The sequence below is a fragment of the Gorilla gorilla genome, chromosome X, assembly GCF_029281585.2.
Source record: "Gorilla gorilla gorilla isolate KB3781 chromosome X, NHGRI_mGorGor1-v2.1_pri, whole genome shotgun sequence".
NCBI classification, from domain to species: Eukaryota; Metazoa; Chordata; class Mammalia; order Primates; family Hominidae; genus Gorilla; species Gorilla gorilla.
In genome coordinates this window covers 64,995,619-65,018,452 of record NC_073247.2, presented here as the reverse complement: position 1 = coordinate 65,018,452, position 22,834 = coordinate 64,995,619, and the positions used below count along the sequence as shown (strand labels likewise).

Here is a 22,834-nt window from a genome sequence, read left to right as displayed (position 1 = left end):
CAATACCTAATTTATTGAGAGTTTTAACATGAAGGGCTGCTGAATTTTGTCAAAGGCCTTTTCTGCATCTATTGAGATAATCATGTGGTTTTTGTCATTGGTTCTGTTTATATGCTGGATTACGTTTATTGATTTGCATATGTTGAACCAGCCTTGCATCCCAGGGATGAAGCCCACTTGATCATGGTGGATAAGCTTTTTGATGTGCTGCTGGATTCAGTTTGCCAGTATTTTATTGAGCATTTTTGCATCGATGTTCATCAGGGATATTGGTCTAAAATTCTCTTTTTTTGTTGTGTCTCTGCCTGGCTTTGGTATCAGGATGATGCTGGCCTCATAAAATGAGTTAAGGAGGATTCCCTCTTTTTCTATTGATTGGAATAGTTTCAGACAGAATGGTACCAGTTCCTCCTTGTACATCTGGTAGAATTCGGCTCTGAATCCATCTGGTCCTGGACTATTTTTGGTTGGTAAGCTATTAATTATTGCCTCAATTTCAGAGCCTGTTATTGGTCTATTCAGAGAGTCAACCTTTTTCTGGTTTAGTCTTGGGAGGGTGTATGTGTCCAGGAATTTATCCATTTCTTCTGGATTTTCTAGTTTATTTGCATAGAGGTGTTTATATTATTCTCTGATGGTAGTTTGTATATCTGTGGGATCGGTGGTGATATTCCCTTTATCATTTTTTATTGCATCTATTTGATTCTTATCTCTTTTCTTCTTTATTAGTCTTGCTACTGGTCTATCAATTTTGTTGATCTTTTCAAAAAACCAGCTCCTGGATTCATTGATTTTTTGAAGGGTTTTTTGTGTCTCTATCTCCTTCAGTTCTGCTCTGATCTTAGTTATTTCTTGCCTTCTGCTAGCTTTTGAATGTGTTTGCTCTTGCTTCTCTAGTTCTTTCAATTGTGATGTTAGGTGTCAATTTTAGATCTTTCCTGCTTTCTCTTGTGGGCATTTAGTGCTATAAATTTCCCTCTACACACTGCTTTAAATGTGTCCCAGAGATTCTGGTATGTTGTGTCTTTGTTCTCGTTGGTTTCAAAGAACATCTTTATTTCTGCCCTCATTTTGTTATGTACCCAGTAGTCATTCAGGAGCAGGTTGTTCAGTTTCCGTGTAGTTGAGCGGTTTTGCGTGAGTTTCTTAATCCTGAGTTCTTCTAGTTTGATTGCACTGTGGTCTGAGAGACAGTTTGTTATAATTTCTGTTCTTTTACATTTGCTGAGGAGTGCTTTACTTCCAACTATGTGGTCAATTTTGGAATAAGTGCGGTGTGGTGCTGAGAAGAATGTGTATTCTGTTGATTTGGGGTGGAGAGTTCTGTAGATGTCTATTAGGTCCACTTGGTGCAGAGCTGAGTTCAATTCCTGGATATCCTTGTTAACTTTCTGTCTCGTTGATCTGTCTAATGTTGACAGTGGGGTGTTAAAGTCTCCCATTATTATTGTGTGGGAGTCTAAGTCTCTTTGTAGGTCACTCAGGACTTGCTTTATGAATCTGGGTGCTCCTGTATTGGGTGCATATATATTTAGGATAGTTAGCTCTCCTTGTTGAATTGATCCCTTTACCATTATGTAATGGCCTTGTCTCTTTTGATCTTTGTTGGTTTAAAGTCTGTTTTATCAGAGACTAGGATTGCAACCCCTGCCTTTTTTTGTTTTCCATTTGCTTGGTAGATCTTCCTCCATCCCTTTATTTTGAGCCTATGTGTATCACTGCATGTGAGATGGGTTTCCTGAATACAGCACACTGATGGGTCTTGACTCTTTATCCAATTTGCCAGTCTGTATCTTTTAATTGGAGCATTTAGCCCATTTTCATTTAAGGTTAATATTGTTATGTGTGAATTTGATACAGGAGGATTTTCACTTATTTCCCCTGAGAGCCAAGGAGAGACAGACACATTTTCTTGTTGTTTCTTTTTGCTTGTTAAGGAACTTTTTCTAGTTTGCACTTAGAGCGTAAAGATTTGGCCTTTGAGCGTCTCAGATTTATGTGAGAGTCTCAGTCTTAACTCCCCACCTTGTGCACACCCAAGGCCTTGTCTTCTACTTCCGTACAGTTTTTAAAACTCAAAACTCTTAGTTACTATGATTGGCAAATGCCTCCAGGGCAGCTGTGGCTGCTACATTCATTTATCACTTGTTTTTTTTCCGTTTTTCTCTATTTTGGGGCCCTATATTTATAAAATTTTCTTTATTATTGTGAAAGGTCAGCAGTGCACTTAAGTAGACAATTTTCAGTGGGGAGTTGTATTGTTGTTATTGTTATTTAGTCCACTGTATTGATACATTTATTTGGTCCACTATATTGATAGCCCCCATTTAGCAGATAATGAAACTAAGACCCTAAGAAGGAAGTGAGTTGCCTAAGGTCATACTGGTGGGTCAACAATTGAACTGGCACTGGAACCAAATGTTCTTGATTCCTAGTTTAGAGTTCTTACCCTCTGGGCAAATGTGCCTCATCTTCCTTTCTCACTCAAGTATCTCTCTTACGTTTAGTCCTATGAGGATCTGGTTCAGCGTCTGGAGCCAGTGATAATGGAGCTAGAACGACAGGAGAATGTACTGGTGATCTGCCACCAGGCTGTCATGCGGTGCCTCCTGGCCTATTTCCTGGATAAAAGTTCAGGTACTACCCTCATCTCTGTTTTGAGAAAGTTTGATGGTATTTGAGACACTGACACCAACAATTAGATATCTATATCTTAGTAGTTAAGAGAAGAGTATCTAGAACAAGGATGCCTAGGTTCAGATTCTTTCTCTTTCACATACTAGCTGTACTGCCTTTCACAAATTACTTTAACTTCTCTGGCCTCAGTGTCCTCATCTGTAAAATGGGGAGAATAATGATGAATTTTAAATGACATAAGTAAAAAGTTTAGAACAGTTAATGATGCATTGTGTGGGCTATATGTTAACTGCTATTATTAGTATAGTATTATTCTTAGCTAACATTTTCAAAGCCAACGTTAACAGTCTGCCTCAATCTGGAAAAGATGAGCTAGTATTTCTGTGACGCATGCTACCATCAGGTGATAGTAGGGCCTTTCATAGCTTCATGATCCTGATTACAAGTTTCTGTCCTTGCTATAGGGGTAATTTCCCCAAGATAGTGATGTTTTCATTTTAAATTGTTTTTCAAATGATAATTTATTTTAAAAAAAAATATGTAGGCATTGCATTTACAGAGTATTTACACACTGACTGCATAGGCTGAACTGCAAACTGGGGCAGCTGGCCTGGCAAAAAAAAACTGTTATATCACTTTCAGGCATGAGATTCCATTTCCAATGTGGATGCTGATGTGTTAGCATTTCCAGGATATTTTTAAGGTGTCTCAGAACAATGCAAAATTATATTCAATGTCTACACTGTTTTACAGTCTTGGATCTTTTCTACGATGCTAGTTTGAAAATAAAGAACACTGTAATATGGAGTCATCCAGAATTGGAACCCAGGGCACTTGAGAACTTGACATTAAATAAGGAATTTCCTCTGCCTGGTCCTCAGTTTCCTCACTGGAAATAGGTGATAGGATGTGCGGTGGGGGTCCTTGCACTGGTAGATTTCTCTCTGTTCACATTTCTACTTTTCAGGGCAATGTTTTGAGATCATGAGGCAGGTGCTGTAACTCCCATTGTCCAGATGAGGAAATGGGAGACCCAGAAAGGTGAAGTGACTGGCACAAGGTCATGGGGCTCAGAGTGTGAGGGATAGACATTGATCCCAGGTACATGTCAGAGGACTTCCCGTCTCAGACATGTGTGGAGTGCTTTTTACACACAGGCTACCTGTCCTGGGAGCCACACAGGGCAGCACTGGACAGATGTTCTCACCCCCCCACCCACCCACCCCATTACTTAGGTGAATGCTGGAACAAGGCCCAGAGAGATGATGTGACTGAGAATGCAGACCCACAGAACATCAGGGCTGGGGCACCCTCAGAGTACATCTAGTCCAATCCTGTCCTGTGAAATGGGAACACTGAGGACCAGAGAGAGAAGAGCCTGGGCCAAGGTCACTAGTGGAGGCAGTGGCAGAGCTGGGTCAGAGATCTCAGGCAAGTCACTTCCCTTCTCCGAGTCTGTTTCCTCAAGTGTACAAGGAGGGTGTACAGTAGTACCTCAATCTATCTTTAAGGGTGTCATGAGGTAGTGGGCAAAACACCCTTGGCCCAGGGCCTGATGATGACAAAAACAAGGAGGAGCAGCAGGATGGATGCCCAGGAAGGAAAAAAGCCAACCTAATGTCTCAGGAGGCTGGGAGGGCAGTGGCAGACCTCAGAAACCTAGGGTGGAACCTGCTGTTGAGGGAAGCCATGAGGGGTGGTGATCCTGCAAAATGAAGGGAAATGGGGAGCGTTATGTGCAGGTGGGCAGGAAAGTGGGTGTCAGGAGAGAGTGCCTAGCAGGTGGGTTTATCACCCCCAGGACACTGCAAGCCCCTGGATGGCAGGGGCAGTTGACAGTAGGGGCCAGTGCATGCATTCTGGCCTCACAGGGTCCCAGGTTCAAGGCCTTGCTCTGCTGCTTCCTGGCTGTGTGACTTGCGGAGAGCATTTTCCCTCTCAGGGCCTCAGTTGGCTGAGACCATGAAATGGGCTTACTGTCCCCACCTCTTGGGCTTGCCTGAGAAATGGAAACATAGACCCAGACAAGAATGCACATGAATATTCAGAACAACTTTATGCATAATGTCAATAACTGGAAACAAGTGAATGCACAAATGCTCGTCCATTGCCAGGCCTGAGGCAGGGATGATCAGAGGGAGCGGGCCAGGCTGGGAGAAGGCTGTGGGAGCTGTCCACTGCCACAGCAGGGTCTCAAAAAACACTTGCTGACGTGAACTGTGGGCCTTTGTGGTGTGGGGTCTGCCGAAGGCCCCAGGCTTGGGGCGGGAGAGAAGCCTGCCTGGGTCTCGTTTGTCCTGTGAGTGAGGTGGTGGCCGTCTCCAGGGTGGCCGGCCCAACCCTCCTGCAGGACACGCAGTCCAGTCCACCACCATTTTCCAGGGCATTCCTGCCTCCCTGCTCTCCTCCTCTCTTCCCAGGTGCTCTCAGTGCTGCCCCTGCAGGGTGGGGGGAGTGGGCCCCTGGTGAGGCCCCACCATGGCAAGGGGACATGGAATGGGGAGCATCCAGCAAGCCTGGGGGCCTGGGGAGGCTGTGTCCTGGCCAGCACCCTGCCTCTGAGGGCTGCTTCCTGTTCCTTTCTAGATGAGCTTCCATATCTCAAGTGCCCTCTGCACACAGTGCTCAAACTCACTCCTGTGGCTTATGGTAAGTACTCCCACCCTGATCGAAGGACAGGCATATAGAGGCTATGAGCATGGCCCTAGTGCCTACCATTTGCCCAGAAGAGTCCTGCAGGAGGTTTCCTGGGTGGGTGGGTGGGTGGGTGTCCTGCAGGAGGTTCCCTTAGTGGGTGGTGGAGGTGGGACTGATGGTAGTAGGATAACAGGGAAAGAGTAGGATGGTTTCTAAATCTGGGGCTGGCTCTGACTTTCTGTGTTTCTGCCAGAGCACCCAGCACAGAGCACCAAGCTGTGGAAGGGGGATTCCCCAAAGGGGACCAGAGGAAAATTATAGGTTAGGGCTGTATTGGAGAAAGAGCACAAAGACCAGCCTGGGCAGTTTAGGCTCTTTCTTGGGACATTAGCTATGAAAGGTTCATGAACAGGGGAGGGACAGAATCAAATCTATTCTGGGGTACGAACGGGGCAGATGACCTACTGAAGCCTGGAGTAAGGTGCAGTCCACAGGGATGAAGCTAAGGGAGCTTCCACAGGCATTAGGCCCCCTCTGTCAGCCCCAAGCCCCAGTGATGCACCCTCATCCTCTTCAGGTTCCCTAAAACTCCCAGGTGAACTTCCATACTCCTGGTGTTGCCACAACCACATTGTCCTCCAGATAAACTTTGCCTTGCACTGATCGCCCAAGGCAGTGGCCCCAGGACTCTTCCACCTCTTCACCACCTAACACGGCTTGGAGGATCCTCAGAGCTACATCAATATTACATAGATGAGACTGCTGTCCTGCGGACCTCAAGAGCTGTGGGCAGCCAGAGTTCATCTCTCATCTCCATCCCCATTTACAAATGAGCACCTGAAGCTCAGCGAACTAAGACTGTTAGGGGCAGAGGTGACAGGATACCCTGTTGGCTGCCTCTTAGGCCTGGTGTCTTCCCCACACATCACATAGCTGTCTAAATTCTCCTCTATACAGGCGAGTCATGATCTGTACACAGTATGAAGCTGGGGGTGTGGCTGTTGATGGGGGAGGGGAGGTGATACCTCAGGGAAGACCTGTGCCTACCTTGGGGGCTTATGGACAGATGGATTGTTCTTTTCTAAGGCTGCAAAGTGGAATCCATCTACCTGAATGTGGAGGCTGTGAACACGCACCGGGAGAAGCCTGAGGTAGGTGGGGGACTCCATGGCCCAAGCTGGCTGTGGACACAGCACATGGTGAAAGCACCTTATCCACAGAAAAGCTGCCCCAACCCCACCAAGCCTGGGTGTTTTGCACCAACAGATGGAGCAACCAGCACCCAGAAATGCGGAAACCACAACCCAGACCCGAGGCACCATGGAGATGCAAGGCTGGGGCAATTCCCGCCAAAAAGGCCTCAGGCTGAGATTCCCCCAGGCCTACCCGAGGGTCAGGATCCGGGCCTGGCTGAAAGAGGGGAGCCTGGCAATGAGGACAAGAGGCAGGGGAGAGGTTGGGGCCCTGCACTGCTGTCTCCTTCCTATTAATCCTGCGCTCTCTCCTCAGAATGTGGACATCACACGGGAACCTGAGGAAGCCCTGGATACCGTCCCAGCCCACTACTGAGCCCTTTCCAAGAAGTCAAACTGCCTGTGTCCTCATCGCCTTCCACCTTTAGGAAATGCTACCTTTGCTCTTCTCCTACTCTGCCTTGGCCTCACTGAGGCACCCCACTTCCAGTGAAGAAGTCCTCCGCAACTCCCAAACAAGCCTCGCTTGCTGGCCGCAACCAAGGAGCTATCCAGCTCTGAAGGAAACTTTCTTTCTTAATTCCTATTCTCTGACGAATAAAGACTTACTGCCTACAAGAGGAGAGGAGGAGGTCATGGCGAGGCTTTTCCAGTTGTTCTCAAGGTACTGACCCTAATCCTGACCCAGCTCTGCTGCTGTGAGGGCATGGAATGGGTGAGGACTTCCTGGAGGGAAAAGTTCTACAGTAGCACCTCCAAAGATGGGGGAGAAGATAGGTGCCTGTGAGTTCCTGTGGGCCTTGTTCCAGCAAGGTGGCTGTGGGCATGACACTTTCGTCCTTACACTCAGGGAAGAATCTGGCACTCGAGCCAAGTGCTCCTTTCTTCTCCAACTCTTGCTGCCATCCTGAGTGATTTCACTGTTTATGTTAATGATCCAACCAATACTCTGGCCTCACAGTCCCCTGACCCCCTCAACTCCAGTGATCATCTTCTCCCCTTCAACCACCTACTCCATGGATTTTGGTATCATCTCCCTGGTCTGACTTCTTAAACGTAAGCATCCAACTGTCTGACCACTGCCCACCCACTACCCCAGTCCTTACAACTCTCTGTCATCCACTGAATCCCTAGCAGTGTGCCTCCATACAGTAGGCATATATGTAGTATTTTCTTCTTTTTTTTTTTTGAGACAGGGTCTCACTCTGTCACCCAGGCTGAAGTGCAGTGGTGCAATCTCAGCTCACTGCAGCCTCAAACTCCTGGGCTTAAGTGATCCTCCCACCTCAGCCTCTCTCACAAGGAGCTGGGACCACAGGTGCACACCACCATGCCCGGCTAATTTTCAATTATTCTGTAGAGACGAAGTCTTACTATGTTATCCAGGCTGGTCTTGAACTCCTGGGCTCAAGCGATCCTCCCATCTTGGCCTCTCCCAAAGTCCTGGGATTACAGACATGAGCCACTGTGCCCAGCCCTATAGTATTTTTTGAATGAACAATATTTGTTGCTGTACAGCATCAAGAGCAGAGTCCTTTGAATGCTCTATTGTCCCCCAATCTATCCTTAATGTTCTGTCCCTAACTATGTTGGATACTATGGGCCATCTCTTCAGCCACTCTCCATGCAGCTACCATAAGCCAGGTACCAGTGACCGAGTGGTAAAGAGACAGACTCATACACTTGCTGCCTTTGTTCCCTTGTCCTTCCATCACAACCACCCAGCAAGACCTAAACCTTGTATAATCCACCTCTCCTTTTTTTGTTGTTGTTGTCTACTACAGAAGTTGCTGATCCCTGCTTGAAGCAGATCTATATTTATCTGCATCCACAGCCACCCTTAAGTCTGTTCAAAGTCAGGGTTGTCTTCTCTGGTACCCTATTCCATCCCACCTTCTCAGGGATGGGCTACTTCAGTCAATTCCTGACTCTTCCATATCTATCTCCTGTTCCTGTTAGCTTTTGCCCCACAGTCTATACAATATGCCCAAGTTTTCCTCTCCTGTCCCAATTAAACCCTCCCTTGTTCTTATGTCCACCCCTAGTGACCTCTGCCCTTCCCTCCATTCTTACACCAGTGATTCAAAATGAATCTGTACTTACTGTCCAGAAGCCTCTCCGTTTGCCTTCTGCTCCAGGCTTTCCCTCTCCATATCTTTCCTCAAGCTGTTATCCTCTTGCCTGCCATGCTTTCCCCAGGCCTCTATCCTGCTGAAGTCATATTTGCCTTTGAGCCAAAAGCTGGAGCCCCACGTTCTCCAAAGAGCTATGCTGATCTCCAGCTCTTCTACGAACCCAAGATGCCACTCCACAACTACCTAAGCACATTAAAAGACAGAAAAAACTCCAGTTCATTTTGCAAATTTAATGTAACTCTGATACCAAAATATGACAGCACACAGAAAGCAAACAATAAAGCAGGAACAGCAAACAGATTTTTCCATCACATGACACCCTCAGCTGATTGGCCATAGCTGCCTTGACTGCTGTGTGGACAAAGATTCCAAGGATGTACTTTGGCTCCATGGGAAGGACTACTGCAATTTATTAGCGGTATCTGTAAACATGGGGAATAAATCTGAAAACAAAACAAATAGGAACACATTTTAGCACCAAATACACTGTCTTCTCATAATTCCTTAATTGCCCTCACCTTTCCACCCTGCTTTCCTGCCTTAGTGTTTCTTACAACATGTCCCAGCTCTTATACCCATCCCTGTGGGTCCTGGCTATGGAAATATTGCAGTTACCTGAAACCTCACTAGCCACAGGAGAAGCCACAGGCACCAAGACTGGCGGCTCCACTGCCAAAGCCAGCACTGGTGCTCGGTCCACCACCAAAGCCAGCACCAGTGTTTGGTCCACCGCCGAAGCCAGCTCCTGTGCTCGGTCCACCGCTGAAGCCACTGGTGCTTGGTCCACTGCAGAAGCCAACACGAGTGCTTGGTCCACCGCTGAAGCCAACAATAGAACTGGGTCCACTATTGAAGCCCGTGCTGGTGCTGGGTTCGCCAGTAAAGCCAGTGCTGGTGTTGGAACCACTGCCAAAGCCAATGATGGTACTCAGTCCTCTGTCGAAGCTGGCATTAGGCCTACTGCCAAAGCCATCGCTGGTGCTGAGGCCACCACTAAAGCCAGCACCGGTGCCAAGTGTGCTGCCGAAACTAGCATTGGTGCCCAGTCCACCACCAAAGCCATCACTAGTGACCAGTCCACCACCAAAGCCAGCACTGGTGCCCAGTCCACCACTGAAGCCAGCACTGGTGCCCAGTCCACCACCAAAACCAGTGCTGGTGCCTGGTCCTCCACCGAAGCCAGCGCTGGTACCTAACCCACCATCAAAGCCAGAACTTGTGCTTAGGCCACCACTGAAGCCAGCACTGGTGCCTAGGCCACCACCAAAGCCAGCACTGGTGTTCAGTCCACCACCAAATCCAGCACTGGTGCTTAACCCATTGCCAAAGCTGAAACCGGTACTGGTGCTGGGTCCATCACAAAAACTAGGGCTGGTAGCACCACTAAAGCAGGCACTGGTGCTAGGAGGGCCACCAAAGCATAGGTTAGTATTAGATGCACTGCCAAAGCAGAGGCTGGTGCTGGGAGCTCCACCAAAACAGAGGCTGGTGCCATGAGCACCACCAAAGCTGACACTGGTGCTGGGAGCAGCACCAAAGCCAATGCTGTTGCTGGGAGTACCACCGAAGTCAGCAGCGGTACTAAGTGCCCCACCGAAGCCAGCACTGGTGCTAAATGCACTGCCAAAGCCAGGGTTGGTGCTTGGTGCACCACTGAAGCAAGCACTGGTGCTGACAGCACCACTGAAGCTGGCACTGGTGCTGACGGCACAGCCAAAGCTGGCATTGGTGTTGAGTGCACCACCAAAGCCAGCACTGGTGCTGGGAGAGCCACCAAAACAGACGCTGGTGCTTAGTGTACCACCAAAGTCAGTGTTGGTGCTGACAGCACCACCAAAACCAGCATTGGTGTTGAGTGCACTGCCAAAGCTGACACTGGTGCCAGGAGAGCCACCAAAGCAGACACTGGTGCTTAGTGTACCACCAAAGTCAGCACTGGTGCTCATAGCACCACCAAAACCAGTACTGGTGTTGAGCGCACTGCCAAAGCTGGCACTGGTGTTGAGAGCACCACCAAAGCCAGCACTAGTGCTGGGAGAGCCATCAAAGCAGATGCTGGTACTTAGTGTACCACCAAAATTGGCACTGGTGCTGGAAGAGCCACCAAAGGAGACACTGGTGCTGAGTGTGCCTCCAAAGCCAGTGCTGGTGCAGGGAGAGCCACCAAAGCAGATACTGGTACTGAGTGTACCACCAAAGCTACCACTGGAGCTGGGAGAGCCACCAAAACAGACACTGGTGCTGAGTATGCCTCCAAAGCCAGTGCTGGTGCTAAGCGCACTACTGAAGACTGTGCTCGTTGTGGGTACACTGCCAAAGCTGTTGCTAGTGCTGAGTACACCACTAAAGCCAGCCGTGGTGCTGAGTGTGCCTCCAAAGCCAGAGCTGGCTCCACCACTGAAAGTGGCACTGGTGCTGAGTGGACCACTAAAACTAGAGCTGACTCCACCACTAAAGCTGGCACTGGTACAAGGCATGCCACCAAAGCTAATGCTGGCTTCACTGCTGAAACTAGTGCTGGTGCTGGGTGCACCACCAAAGCTAATGCTGGCTGCGCTGCTGAAGCTGGAGCTAGTGCTCAGTGTGCCACCAAAGCTAATGCTGGCTGTATTGCTGAAGCTGGCACTGGTGCTGGGTGCAACACCAAAGGTAATGCCAGGTCCACCACTGAAGCCACCACTGGAGCTGGGTGCACCATTGAAGCTAATACTAGCACCATCGCTGAAGCCAGCCCTGGTACTAGCTCCTCCGCTGAAGTTGACGTTGGTGCTGGCATCTGCATTTTCTTGGGCTCTGGCCTCAATTTCAAATGAAAATCTGCTCCAGGCCTGAGCATCATCGCCTAACTCTTCCCTTGTTAGGCAGTCGATATCCATGTCATCCCAATTCCAGGGCCCAGCCACAGCTTCCTCTCCAATCCCCATTTGGGCTCTTGCCTCAGCCCTGGCTTCAGCCTCAGCCACAGCCACAGCTGCAGCTTGGACTTCCATCTCCACTGCCTCGCGGTACTGCACAGCCCAGTCCTTGGGGTCTTTCTTCTGCACCTGAAATGGGGATGATAATCATAATAAGAAAACAACCCTAGTAATCATGTATTAACCTATGGGCTTTGTATTAAACTAGTAGCAATACTTTTTTAAAATTCTCAGTTATTGGGGCTCTATAATGGGTCAGTTCTGAACTCCAGTTTCAGCTCTGATGACTTACGTGCTATATGACCTTGGACAAGTTACTTAACCTCACTTAGCCTAAGTGTCTTTATAATTACAGGAAATGATAGAGCATAAATATGTTATGAACTGAAGGGTTGTGCCCGCCCCCAAATTCGTATGTTGAATCCCTAACACCCAGTGTGATTGTACTTGGAGATAGCGCCTTTATGGAGATAATTAAGGTTAAATGAGGCCATAAGGGTGGGGTCCTGATCAACAGGATTAGTGTCCTTATAAGAAGAAACACCAGAAAGCTTGCTCTCTTCTCTCTCACACACAAAGCCATGTGAGGACACAGCAAGAAGACAGCCATCTGCAAGCCAGGAAGAGAGCCTTCACCAGGAACTGACCCTGGTGGACCCTGACCTAGGATTCTCGCCCTCAAGAACTATGAGAAAATAAATTTGTTTTTTAATCCACCCAGTCTATGGTATTTTGTTATGGCAGCCCATGCTGATTAATACAAAGTATGAAGAATGAATGAGATGATGTAAACTATATATCTAGCAGCACCCTGGGACATAAAGGAGGCTCCACATGTTTATATATGAGCTGCAGGCTGCTCTGTACCTGCCCATCCCTGTGCATTGCCTGCCCCAGCCAAGGGTATCCCATTGCCTTAATATGCCAAGCTCGGGCAGCTCTCCTCTTACCTTGCATGCAAACTTGAGGACTTTCATCTTGCTAGTCTCATGGTAGGAGCGCAAGCCCCAGAAGAACTCATATTCAGGTGGTCTGCTGTTAGGGACCCTCTTGTACTCCAGGTACCTTGGAAAAAGGAAATGAAACTTGTTTCTAACCAAGCAACCCTGCTGTCTAAGCACTAGACACCAGGTGGCAACCTCCTCCAAACAAATACAAACAGCCCCTGGAGAAGGATTTCTAAGACCCTCCAGCCCCAGACTCACTACCAAACACAGTTTATGGTCTTGGCCTCCAATACTGAGCCATTTCCCACTGGCCCTGTGCAAAGCAGTCCCTTGGGCTTCTCCAGGGGAGACATGTATAGGGCATGATGTCACAGGAAGGCCAAAGTACCATGCCACCTGTGAGGAGTAAGCCCAGATTCCTGTTGGGTGTGTTGTAAACAGAGGAGCCATTCTTAAGGCCCTCTGCTCTGAGCGCACCCCACTGCAAGGGCCTTGTATTGAGTCTGGCCCAGTCCTGGAAAGGTCTGCCCATGGGAATTTTAGACAGTATCAGTTCTAGGACACAGGATGCCCATCCCTCTAAAGCTAGTATAAGAAAGGCACTGACTAAGCACTTTCTGAACCAGATCAGTATACCCAGAACACTTCAGGGCCAGACAAAGCCCCAAACACCACTTACTTCTGCTTCACAAACTCGTCTGTGATGAGCTTCCTCACTTCCCCAAAGAGTGAATGCCTCACCCTGACAATGGGAAAAATAACCCATGAACACAGATCAGAACTGCCCAGATGAGGGCAGAGGCATTTCCCAACATGGAAGAGACCTCTCTAGCACATGGGGCAGTCTCAATGAAGTGAAGAAAGTAATGAGCACATGGCCACTAGAAGCAAGCAGTTAAGACCAGATGCCTCTTTGTCAGGGATCCCTGAAGGTCTATCTAACATCTCAGCTTAGAACAGACAGAGGACATAAAGGAGAAAGACAGCAGAGAGTTCAGGACCATTTGCCCGTCATCCACCCAGGTCAGAACCCTGGGCCCTCTACCCAGTCCAGCACCCCACCCGCTCCACCAGACCACCAGACTGATGCAATCCTAGGACCATCCTCTCTTGCCAAAGGACAACACGGACAGCAAGCGCTGAGAGAGCCCAGTCATACCCAGGGCGCAGCCCCAACTTGCGCAGCACCTCCCAGATGACAGCTATGAGGGGAGGCAAGAGGAGACAGGGACAGAAATTGAACACATGGAATCCAGACCATGGCCGCCCATTCAGCTGCATGCCCAGCCACTCACCCTCACTGGCCTTGTTGCCATTCATAAAAATGACACTCAGAATCACCATGAGGAGACCCAGCTTGGGTGTGTCCTTGGTCCTAAGGGAATAACAGGACAGAAAGAAGGTTTATGTTTCAACAGGACAGAAAGAAGGTTTATGTTTCAGCAGCCATCCGCAAAAGATACACCAGCCAGCTCACCAGGCTAACCTCTCCCAGATTCCTCAGATACAGAATTCTGCCCAGTCTCTGCTTCCAGCTCTATGCCACCCTGGGCAAGGCACTTAGACTTGCAAGCCTTGGTCTATTATTCAGTAAAATGGGAAAATCATATTCTCCCTTCCTCAGGTTGCCAAGAAGATGGAAGAATGGCTGTCAACCTGGTACAACACAACCACTCAATCAATGTGAGTCCTTTCTTTCTCTCCCAGAACCTTCAGCCCCACTGACACTCTTGCGCTTCATGCATCCTGATCCACCCATACCAGGAAGCCCTCCTTGAGAACCAGTCTGCCAAAGCCAGGCCAGGCACCCAGTAGGAAGAGGCAAGCAACGACAGCCCTGCTTTCCTGGGAAGCTTCTACAGAGACAGCAAACCTGACAGCAGGAATGTCCCACCCTAGGCTCCTATACCCTTCAGTCAATCATAATCAGGTGCCACTACTGTGAGCAGGGCTCCAACTATGTGCAGGTGCTGAGACAGGGCTTTTGAGACCCTGTTTTTCCTGACTCTCTAAGAGGATGGGGGAAGTAGGACAAAGAAGGGGTAGCAGCACAGATAAAAGCAGAAGCTTCCTTCCCACTCCAGCCCTTTCCCAGCTTACGTTCCCAGTATGCCTGCAGAGGATTCCTGAGTGCTGATGAGAATATACAAGCTACTTTGCTTATCAATTTCTTTCAGATTGACTCGAAACATCTGCCAAGTAAAAGAATAGCCTGTGAGATCACAAAATTCAGCTTAGGTATCAGTGAACTTTCCGGGCATCCTAAAACTCCCAGTGTACTTAGGGGGTTTGCATGTGTAAGAAATCAGCGAGATAATGCACATAAAGCACATAGCCAAGTGCCTGGCACCCAGTAAACACACAGCAAATGTACTATTGTCATCAACATCATCTTTGTGATGAGCAGGAATCTAGGGAGACAGAGAATGGGGATACAAGGGAGAGGTGAGATCTGAAATACATGCAGAATGTGTCCAACTATGAATAGAAGCTGAGACTAATTTGAGTGGCTTCTGTCCTAGCCATGCTTTCATCACTGACATGCTGTGTGACCCATGGCAAATCTACACCTCTCCCTAGGCCACTGTCTGCCCATTCACACAGTAATGGGGCTGGATTAGCATGTCTCTGTGATTCTCTCCAAAAGGGACATGTATGTCTTTGCTCGATTCAAAGCTTCCCCATTGCGCCCATCCGCCAGCACTGCCCCTTCACCTTCTCCAGAGTGTAGCTTGCTCGTTCAATGATTTCTGGGAAATATTCATCATATTCTTGGATGACATCCCTCAGCATGTCTGTAGAAAAGGAGAGGTGAGAGTAGCTGAGCTTAGCAGGGGCCACAGAGCTGCAGCCCTTTTGCCAGTCCTGTTGGGTCAGTGCAATCAGAGACCTGAAGTGAGTTAATGGGAGATGCCAGCCATGGCAGTGTGCAAGGAGGGCAGGTGTGGAGATATGACAGAACAAAGAGGCCATAAAGTGTTACTCCCAGACTATGGGAGGATAGGGGAGTGGAGAGGAGAGCTCAAGGAGGAGGGTTGGTAGGACACTACCTGAGCGTTTGATGGGGATCTTTGTCTGGTCCTTAACCAACAGGTATTTCACCAACTTATTAGCCTGGGAGGAGAGGAATAGATGGAGAGATCTTAACATGCTTGCAGAAAACTTGGAAGGAGGCAGAGAAGAGGGCAGGTGAAGAAGAGAAGAGACTGGACAGCATTGGATTCTTACCCTTTCTTGTAAAATGGCCACATCTCGCGGTGGTGCAGGCCTCCGGCCCCATGGGATCCGCCTGTAATTACTGCCACTTCTCTCATCCCCATTCAGATGCTTGGACTTCATCATCAGAAAGAAGGAAGGTCCAGAGTCACCAGGTGAAAGAGATGGCTCTGTCTCCTCACCTTGCCTGCTCCAGACAGAAAGTCCCTCTAGCCCCCTCCCTCAGCCTTGCTGTAGTGGAGCCTGATCCTGACCTTGCCATTGGCCACCCTGAGTCCTGAGCTTATCTTTCACTGTCTTCCAGGAAGGAGTTTCATTCCTCTGCCAGGCCAGGAACAACTCAAGATAACAGCCTAAGGGTCTTTCTCTTCTTCTGGCTACCACCAATTATGCTGGCTGGTACCTCTTGGACAAGTCACTTCATTTCTCTGAGACTCAGTTTTCTTAAGTGTAAAACTGGGACCTATGATCCCTTGTTGGTAAGAGTTACTTTCAAGACATTCAGACATACCCTGTGTAACTGTACCCAACACAAAGCCTGGCACGTGGTAACTACTATTTAAATACAAGTAGTATTACATACAGGTTGTAGCTGAGTGTATGGATGTCTTATTTCCTCACCAATCTGTGAACTGCTAGGGGGCAGAAACTATATCACCTTCTTCTCAGCATCTTCCACAGCCTATCTGAACACAGGGACTAGCTCAAAGTAAAACTTTTATAGAAGAAATGAACAAACTAGAAGGGTAGAAATGGAAAAGAAGCACAAAGTTAAGGATGGCAATGTCAGAGATCTCACCTTTCGGTTTCTCTTGCCCCGGGTCCTGGTTGTGGGCTCCAGGCTCAACTGAGCCAGATAGTCATCTGCCAGGGCCTGGACAGCAGTAGCAACCTGAGTCTCAAGGGCACTTACGTTGGTCTGAGCAGAGGCCATCTTGGCCTGGGCCCCTTGGTCAGCATTTGGAGTCTGGCTTTCAGTTACCCGAGCCTTAGTGGCAGCCTTCCGAGCCCTAGACCCTCTCTTGACCCGCAGGGTGGCCGCCAGGGCTTGGTTTGTGACCATCTGAGTGGCAAGTGGGGCCTCAGAGATCTCAGAGACAGAATTTGGGCCCCTGCTGGCAGCCTTCTTGCCCTTGGATTTTTTGGGCCTGATAGCCACTACTGAGGCCTCAATCTGCCTGGTAGCTGCGTCAGTGACATTTGGAGCCTCTATATGCTCAGTGTCAGTATTTATGACCTTAGCAATTGTCTTCCTGGCTTTGGAGGCTTTCTTGGTTCGGATGGAGGCTGCTGTGGTGTGGATACTGGCTGTCTCATTGGTAATTTGGCCTTGGGTGGTAGCTGTATGGGTGGCAGTTGCAGCCAGCGAGACCTCGGTGACACTAGCTATGGCCTTATTTGCAGCCTTCTTAGCCTTGGAAGCTTTCTTAGGCTTGATAGAGGTTATCAAGGCCTGGGAACTGGCTGACTCATTGGCAATTGGAGCGTGAATATTCTGTGAGATGACTGGTAGCTTTAGGACCTGCAAGGGTGACTTGAGCTGTATAGTGCCACCCTCACGGCCAGTTGGGGATTGGGAGCCTTGGGCTGCCTTGGCAGTAACTCTCTTCATCTTGTTGGCTTTCTTAGGCTGAGCAGTGACTGAAGAAGCCTGAGTATTGGTTACCTCAGTGGTAGGTAAAGTCTGGCTGATCTGGGTAATGACTGGCAGGTTTAAAGCCTGCCAAGTTATTTTGGGCTTGTTGGTGGCAATCTCATTGGCAGTTGGGACTGGAGGGGCAGCAGGTGCAGCCTTAGTAATAGTCTTTATAGGGGCCTTCTTGGTCTTGCTTTTCTTAGGCCGGTTGACAACTGGTGGGTCCATGGCCAGGGAGTCCTTGGTTGCCGCCAACAGGGTATGCATCAGCAGGACACTGTCCTCTTCTGTGGTCTCAGTCTGTATATCTGGAGGGAAGGGAAGCCCCAGGCTCCCCGGGGGAGGCAGAGGGCCCTACACACTTAGGATTACCATCCTCTGGGCCATTAGGCCTCCCTAAAGCCCATCCCTTTCCACAAAGGCCTTCCCTTCCTCTGAGCAGTGGTTAATTAAAAAGGGGTAGGGAGCAAGGAAGGAATAGAGTCAGGCAGGTTTTCCTCTCCTCCCCTTCACCATGTAAGGGAGGACTGAGACGAGTTAGGCAGGGAATTATGAAACTACACGGTGGAAGGGGTCTGAAGAGCAGTAAGTGAACTCAGGACGGGGCAGATGGCCTAGAGAGAAGGCAGAGAGGCCTCACCTGAAATAGAGGCACCCTATATCCGTAGTCATTTCTCCTATCCATCTTTCTGGGAGGCCGAGTAACAGGTGAGCCTGAGGGGAATGGGCCTGAGTTAGAGAATGAGAGGGAGGGGGAGATTCATCAGACATCTCACCTATCCTGACTTAGGGGAGTCTCATGTAACCTTGGGCCCTAATCCCTTCAACTCCTGGGTTTTCATATCTAAAACACCCAGGCCATCTGGTTTCCAAGGCCCAGCTCCTTTTGCCTCCGAGAGGGTCAGTTCTACGACCCCGCCCCTTTACACGCCCCCTCCGCAACTCGATAGTGCGCATGCGCACCGACTGGAGGCGCCCCCACCCCCCATCTTAGGCCCACCTCCATCCCAAAAGAAGCATTCTTCAATGCCCTCCGCGCGCATGCGCCTTGGTAAACCGGACAGTTTCTAACCAGCTCAATCCCACATCTGCCCCCTGCTCTCAGAGCAACAGAACATCTTGGCGCCACCCCGACCCACTCTTTCTAACTGCATCACATCTCGATCCAACCCTTCCCCCAACACTAGCCCCCTCCCTCCGCTCTGCAGTAACACTCCGCACCGCCCCTACCCCAACACCACCCATCTCTCCTCTGCGGTACTGCCACGCACCGCCCCTTCCCAATACACCCCCCTCCCTCCGCTCTGCAGCATTTCTCTTCATCTTCCCTTCCTTTAATAAGCCCCCTCCCTCGGCTCTGCGGTACGTCTCTGCACCACCCCTTCCCCAGCCAACACCACTCCCCCCTCTTTCCACGTCTGCAAGTGTGCAGCTCCGCCCTTTCTGCAACATGAATACCTCACCCCCAAATCCAACTGTATGAACCTTCTGTGTATTCCTGTTCTCAAACCCTACCAGGTCCTGTCTCTTCCCTTTCAAACCGGAACCAACCGGGTCATATCCCCTCCTTTCTCCTGTCTGAGTCTGGTCCTTTCCGTTGCTCAAAAGGGATGCTGCCCACTCCTATCTCTGGGTCCCGATCCCTCCATTCTGTGGCCCAAACAGGGTCCTGCCCCCTTTCTCCAGCCTAAACGGAGTCCTGCCGTCTCCTATCTCCCTCCCGAACTGTGTGTATCCTCCTCCCCTCTTGCTACCGTCTGAAGGATTTCTCGATCCTTCCTTTCTGCGGTCCCAACTAGGTCTGCATCCCTCCCTTTCACGGCCCGAACCGAGTCCACATCGTTCCTTTCTGTGGCCCAAAGGGGATTCTGCCTCCTACTTTCTCCCGTGCGAACTGGGTCCAGGCACCGCTAAAGGCGACTTTGATGCGGTTAGGTCCCAAACCTCCAGCAGGTTTTCTTCAAACCTTAGGGGCGTGTGGAGTCAGGCACGTCGAAGCCGCAGCCAGGAAGCCCCCACAGGGTCTTCACTAAAGCCAGGCATCTCAGCTCACCTCGTCTTCTTGAATCCAGAAGGCGTCTGCTCTCTCCAAGCCTCTCCTTGTGTCTGAGCCTATCCCCCTCCCTGGCCGGAAGTGGTCCTGCCTCTTTCCGCCTCCAGAGGGGGGTCTCCGTTCCTGCCTGTCAGTCTCCTCCCCTCCTTACCTACTTTCAACTTTCCATTCTCCTCAATGTAGCTCCCTTTTTCTGCTTACTACCCCTATTCAGTTATCACTCCCTCTTATTCTCCATTTGACTTCTCTATTCCCCACTCTGTATCTCCGTTCCTATTTGATTCTCCTGTTTCCCCTAGGAGGAATGTAGTTCTCTGAACTCCCACACCAACCCTTCCTACAGACCCTCTATCCCAACACTATTTACATAGCGTTGTTATACCTTGTGTCTATGTCTCTCTTCCCTAGAGCTGCTCTGGAGCAGGGGACTAGGTCATATTCATTTCTGTTTTTCAAGTGTTACCACATTAAAACATTTAGAGGTTCTAAACACTAAAAGATAGGGTGCCCGTCCATCTTATGCAATTCAGAATAAAAACAGTAATGTATAAAAATCTATGAAAATTTTTTATTGATCCCACAATGACTATATTGATGTTTTAACAATATCAATTTGTACTTAGACTGTCTCTTGTGACATGGTGCACTGTTCCCCCATGCAGAAAACAATTCGTGGCATTTATCTATTCATTCAATCATTCAAAAGAGAGCAAGGATAACTATACATATGTCAAATAAAATAGACTTAAAGTCAAAAACCATAAAAGATCTTAAAGGTCATTATATAATGATAAAGAGATAAATTCATCGTGAATATCGAATAATTATAAACATATTTAATATATGCACCCAACATAGAAGCACCTAAATATATAAAACAAATATTAATAGATCTGAAGGGAGAAGTAGACTGCAATACAATAATGGTAGGAGACTTCAAGACCCCATCTTCAACAATTCACAGATCATCCAGACAGAAAATCGATAGGGAAACATTGAACTTGAAATACACTTTAGACAAAAAGGACCTACAGAATATTTTATCCAATAGAATATATAATATTCTCAAGCACACATAGAAAATTCTCCAGGATAGATCATAAGTTAGGCCAAAAACAAGTCTTTTTAAATTTTATTTTATTATTATTCTACTTTAAGCTTTAGGGTACATGTGCACAATATGCAGGTTAGTTACATATGTATACATGTGCCATGCTGGGGTGCTGCACCCATTAACTCGTCATTCAGCATTAGGTATATCTCCTAATGCTATCCCTCCCTCCTCCCCCCACCCCACAACAGTCCCCAGAGTGTGGTGTTCCCCTTCCTGTCTCCATGTGTTCTCATTGTTCAATTCCCACTTATGAGTGAGAATATGCGGTGTTCGGTTTTTTGTCCTTGCAATAGTTTACTGAGAATGATGATTTCCAATTTCATCCATGTCCCTACAAAGGACATGAACTCATCATTTTTATGGCTGCATAGTATTCCATGGTGTATATGTGCCACATTTTCTTAATCCAGTCTGTCGTTGTTGGACATTCAGGTTGGTTCCAAGTCTCTGCTATTGTGAATAATGCCACAATAAACATACATGTGCATGTGTCTTTATAGCAGCATGATTTATAGTCCCAGTAATGGGATGGCTGGGTCAAATGGTATTTCTAGTTCTAGATCCCTGAGGAATCACCACACTGACTTCCACAATGGTTGAACTAGTTTCCAGTCCCACCAACAGTGTAAAAGTGTTCCTATTTCTCCACATCCTCTCCAGCACCTGTTGTTTCCTGACTTTTTAATGATTGTCATTCTAACTGGTGTGAGATGGTATTTCATTGTGGTTTTGATTTGCATTTCTCTGATGGCCAGTGAAGTTGAGCATTTTTTCATGTGTTTTTTGGCTGCATAAATGTCTTCTTTTGAGAAGTGTCTATTCATGTCCTTCACCCACTTTTTGATGGGGTTGTTTGTTTTTTTCTTGTCAATTTGTTTGAGTTCATTGTAGATTCTGGATATTAGCCTTTTGTCAGATGAGTAGGTTTCAAAAATTTTCTCCCATTCCGTAGGTTGCCTGTTCACTCTGATGGTAGTTTCTTTTGCTGTGCAGAAGCTATTTAGTTTAATTAGATCCCATTTGTCAATTTTGGCTTTTGTTGCCATTGCTTTTGGTGTTTTAGACATGAAGTCCTTGCCCATGCCTATGTCCTGAATGGTAATGCCTAGGTTTTCTTCTAGGGTTTTTATGGTTTTAGGTCTAACATTTAAGTCTTTCATCCATCTTGAATTAATTTTTGTATAAGGTGTAAGGAAGGGATCCAGTTTAAGCTTTCTACATATGGCTAGCCAGTTTTCCCAGCACCATTTATTAAATAGGGAATCCTTTCCCCATTGCTTGTTTTTCTCAGGTTTGTCAAAGATCAGATAGTTGTGGCGTTATTTCTGAGGGCTCTGTTCTCTTCCATTGATCTATATCTCTGTTTTGGTACCCATACTTCCTTTTCTAAAAAAAATTTACTTTAAGTTCTGGGATACATGTGCAGAACATGTAGGTTTGTTACATATGTATACGTGTGCTATGGTGGTTTGCTGCAACTATCAACTTGTCACCTTGGTTTTAAGCCCTGCATGCATTAGCTACTTGTCCTGATGCTCTCCCTCCCCTCGCCCCCCAAGGACAGGCTGCAGTGTATGTTGTTCCCCTCCCTGTGTCCATGTGTTCTCATTGTTCAGCTCCCACTTATGAGTGAGAACATGCAGTGTTTGGTTTTCTGTTCCTGTTTTAGTTTGCTGAGGATGATGGCTTCCAGATTCATCCATGTCCCTGCGATGGACATGATCTCATTCCTTTTTATGGCTGCATAGTATTCCATGGTGTGTGTATACCACATTTTCTTTATCCAGTCTATCATTGATAGGCATTTGGGCTGGGAACTGTTCTATATGGTATTGGGGTGGTGGATACATAACTCTATGCATTTATCAAAACCCATAGAACTATACATCACAAAGACTAAACATCAATATATGCAAAAAAAAAAGAAACAATTAGCCAGGATATACAGGGATCCCTGGATGACATATAGACAATGACAAATGAATCTAACTATATTACAAATATATGCTACAATGACATATATTTGCATAGTGAAGGTTGAAAAAGGAAGTGAAGGACAAAAAAAGGAAGAGCTTACCTAAGTAACTTTGTGAAGATGTGAAGAAAAGGAAGAGCTTACCCAAGTAACTTTGGAAAACTGTGTTTTGACTGGAAACTGAAAGGCTAAAGACAAAAGGAACTTTACATACATGCTGTAGTCTGAGTTGTAAATTATTTTCATCATTGTAGTGTGGGTTAGTAATTTAGAAACTGCTTTACATGTATACTGGGGTTGAATAAATAAGTAACGGGATGGTAGATGGTGGGAGCCAGACTTCTTACCATCAGAGAGAGAAGTTACAGATAAGTAA

General features: G+C 47.7%; 2 protein-coding genes and 1 non-coding gene across 13 annotated transcripts in view; 1 reads left to right on the top strand and 2 right to left on the bottom strand.

Annotated features, from left to right (window-relative positions):
- PFKFB1 (6-phosphofructo-2-kinase/fructose-2,6-biphosphatase 1) overlaps positions 1-7,550 on the top strand; it is a 64,225-nt gene extending 56,675 nt beyond the window's left edge. For all 3 annotated transcript variants that reach the window (XM_055376450.1, XM_055376449.2, XM_004064236.5), the window contains exons 11-14: positions 2,508-2,637; positions 5,224-5,286; positions 6,361-6,425; positions 6,784-7,550. In XM_055376450.1, the coding sequence (XP_055232425.1) occupies positions 2,508-2,637; positions 5,224-5,286; positions 6,361-6,425; positions 6,784-6,843 (318 nt within the window). In that variant the 3' untranslated portion in view covers positions 6,844-7,550. The remainder of the gene's footprint in view (positions 1-2,507; positions 2,638-5,223; positions 5,287-6,360; positions 6,426-6,783) is intronic.
- A 1,267-nt stretch (positions 7,551-8,817) lies between these two features.
- On the bottom strand, positions 8,818-19,666 carry LOC101139594 (trophinin). 9 transcript variants are annotated; one of them, XR_008675613.2, is made up of 14 exons: positions 19,370-19,666; positions 17,957-18,045; positions 16,480-17,670; positions 15,693-15,797; positions 15,515-15,578; positions 15,180-15,259; positions 14,565-14,656; positions 13,760-13,839; positions 13,624-13,666; positions 13,144-13,206; positions 12,468-12,582; positions 11,539-11,646; positions 9,218-9,508; positions 8,818-9,045 (listed from the first exon to the last, which is right to left on the bottom strand). XR_008675613.2 is itself a non-coding variant. In XM_019019266.3 (13 exons), the coding sequence occupies exons 2-12, from the start codon at positions 17,999-18,001 to the stop codon at positions 9,229-9,231; spliced, it is 4,296 nt and encodes a 1,431-aa protein (XP_018874811.2). In that variant the 5' UTR covers positions 18,002-18,030; positions 19,370-19,666; the 3' UTR covers positions 8,818-9,045; positions 9,218-9,228. The 9 variants fall into 9 exon arrangements, 7 of the variants coding, with proteins under 7 accessions (XP_018874811.2, XP_004064280.2, XP_055232422.1 ...); XR_002004239.4 differs by having other exon boundaries at positions 17,957-18,030; positions 19,370-19,493; XM_019019266.3 differs by having other exon boundaries at positions 9,218-11,646; positions 17,957-18,030.
- Positions 12,816-12,944, bottom strand: LOC115932558 (small nucleolar RNA SNORA11). Its single transcript, XR_004068822.1, has one exon. It is a non-coding gene; the product is annotated as a small nucleolar RNA SNORA11 (small nucleolar RNA).
- Positions 19,667-22,834: the final 3,168 nt, after the last annotated feature.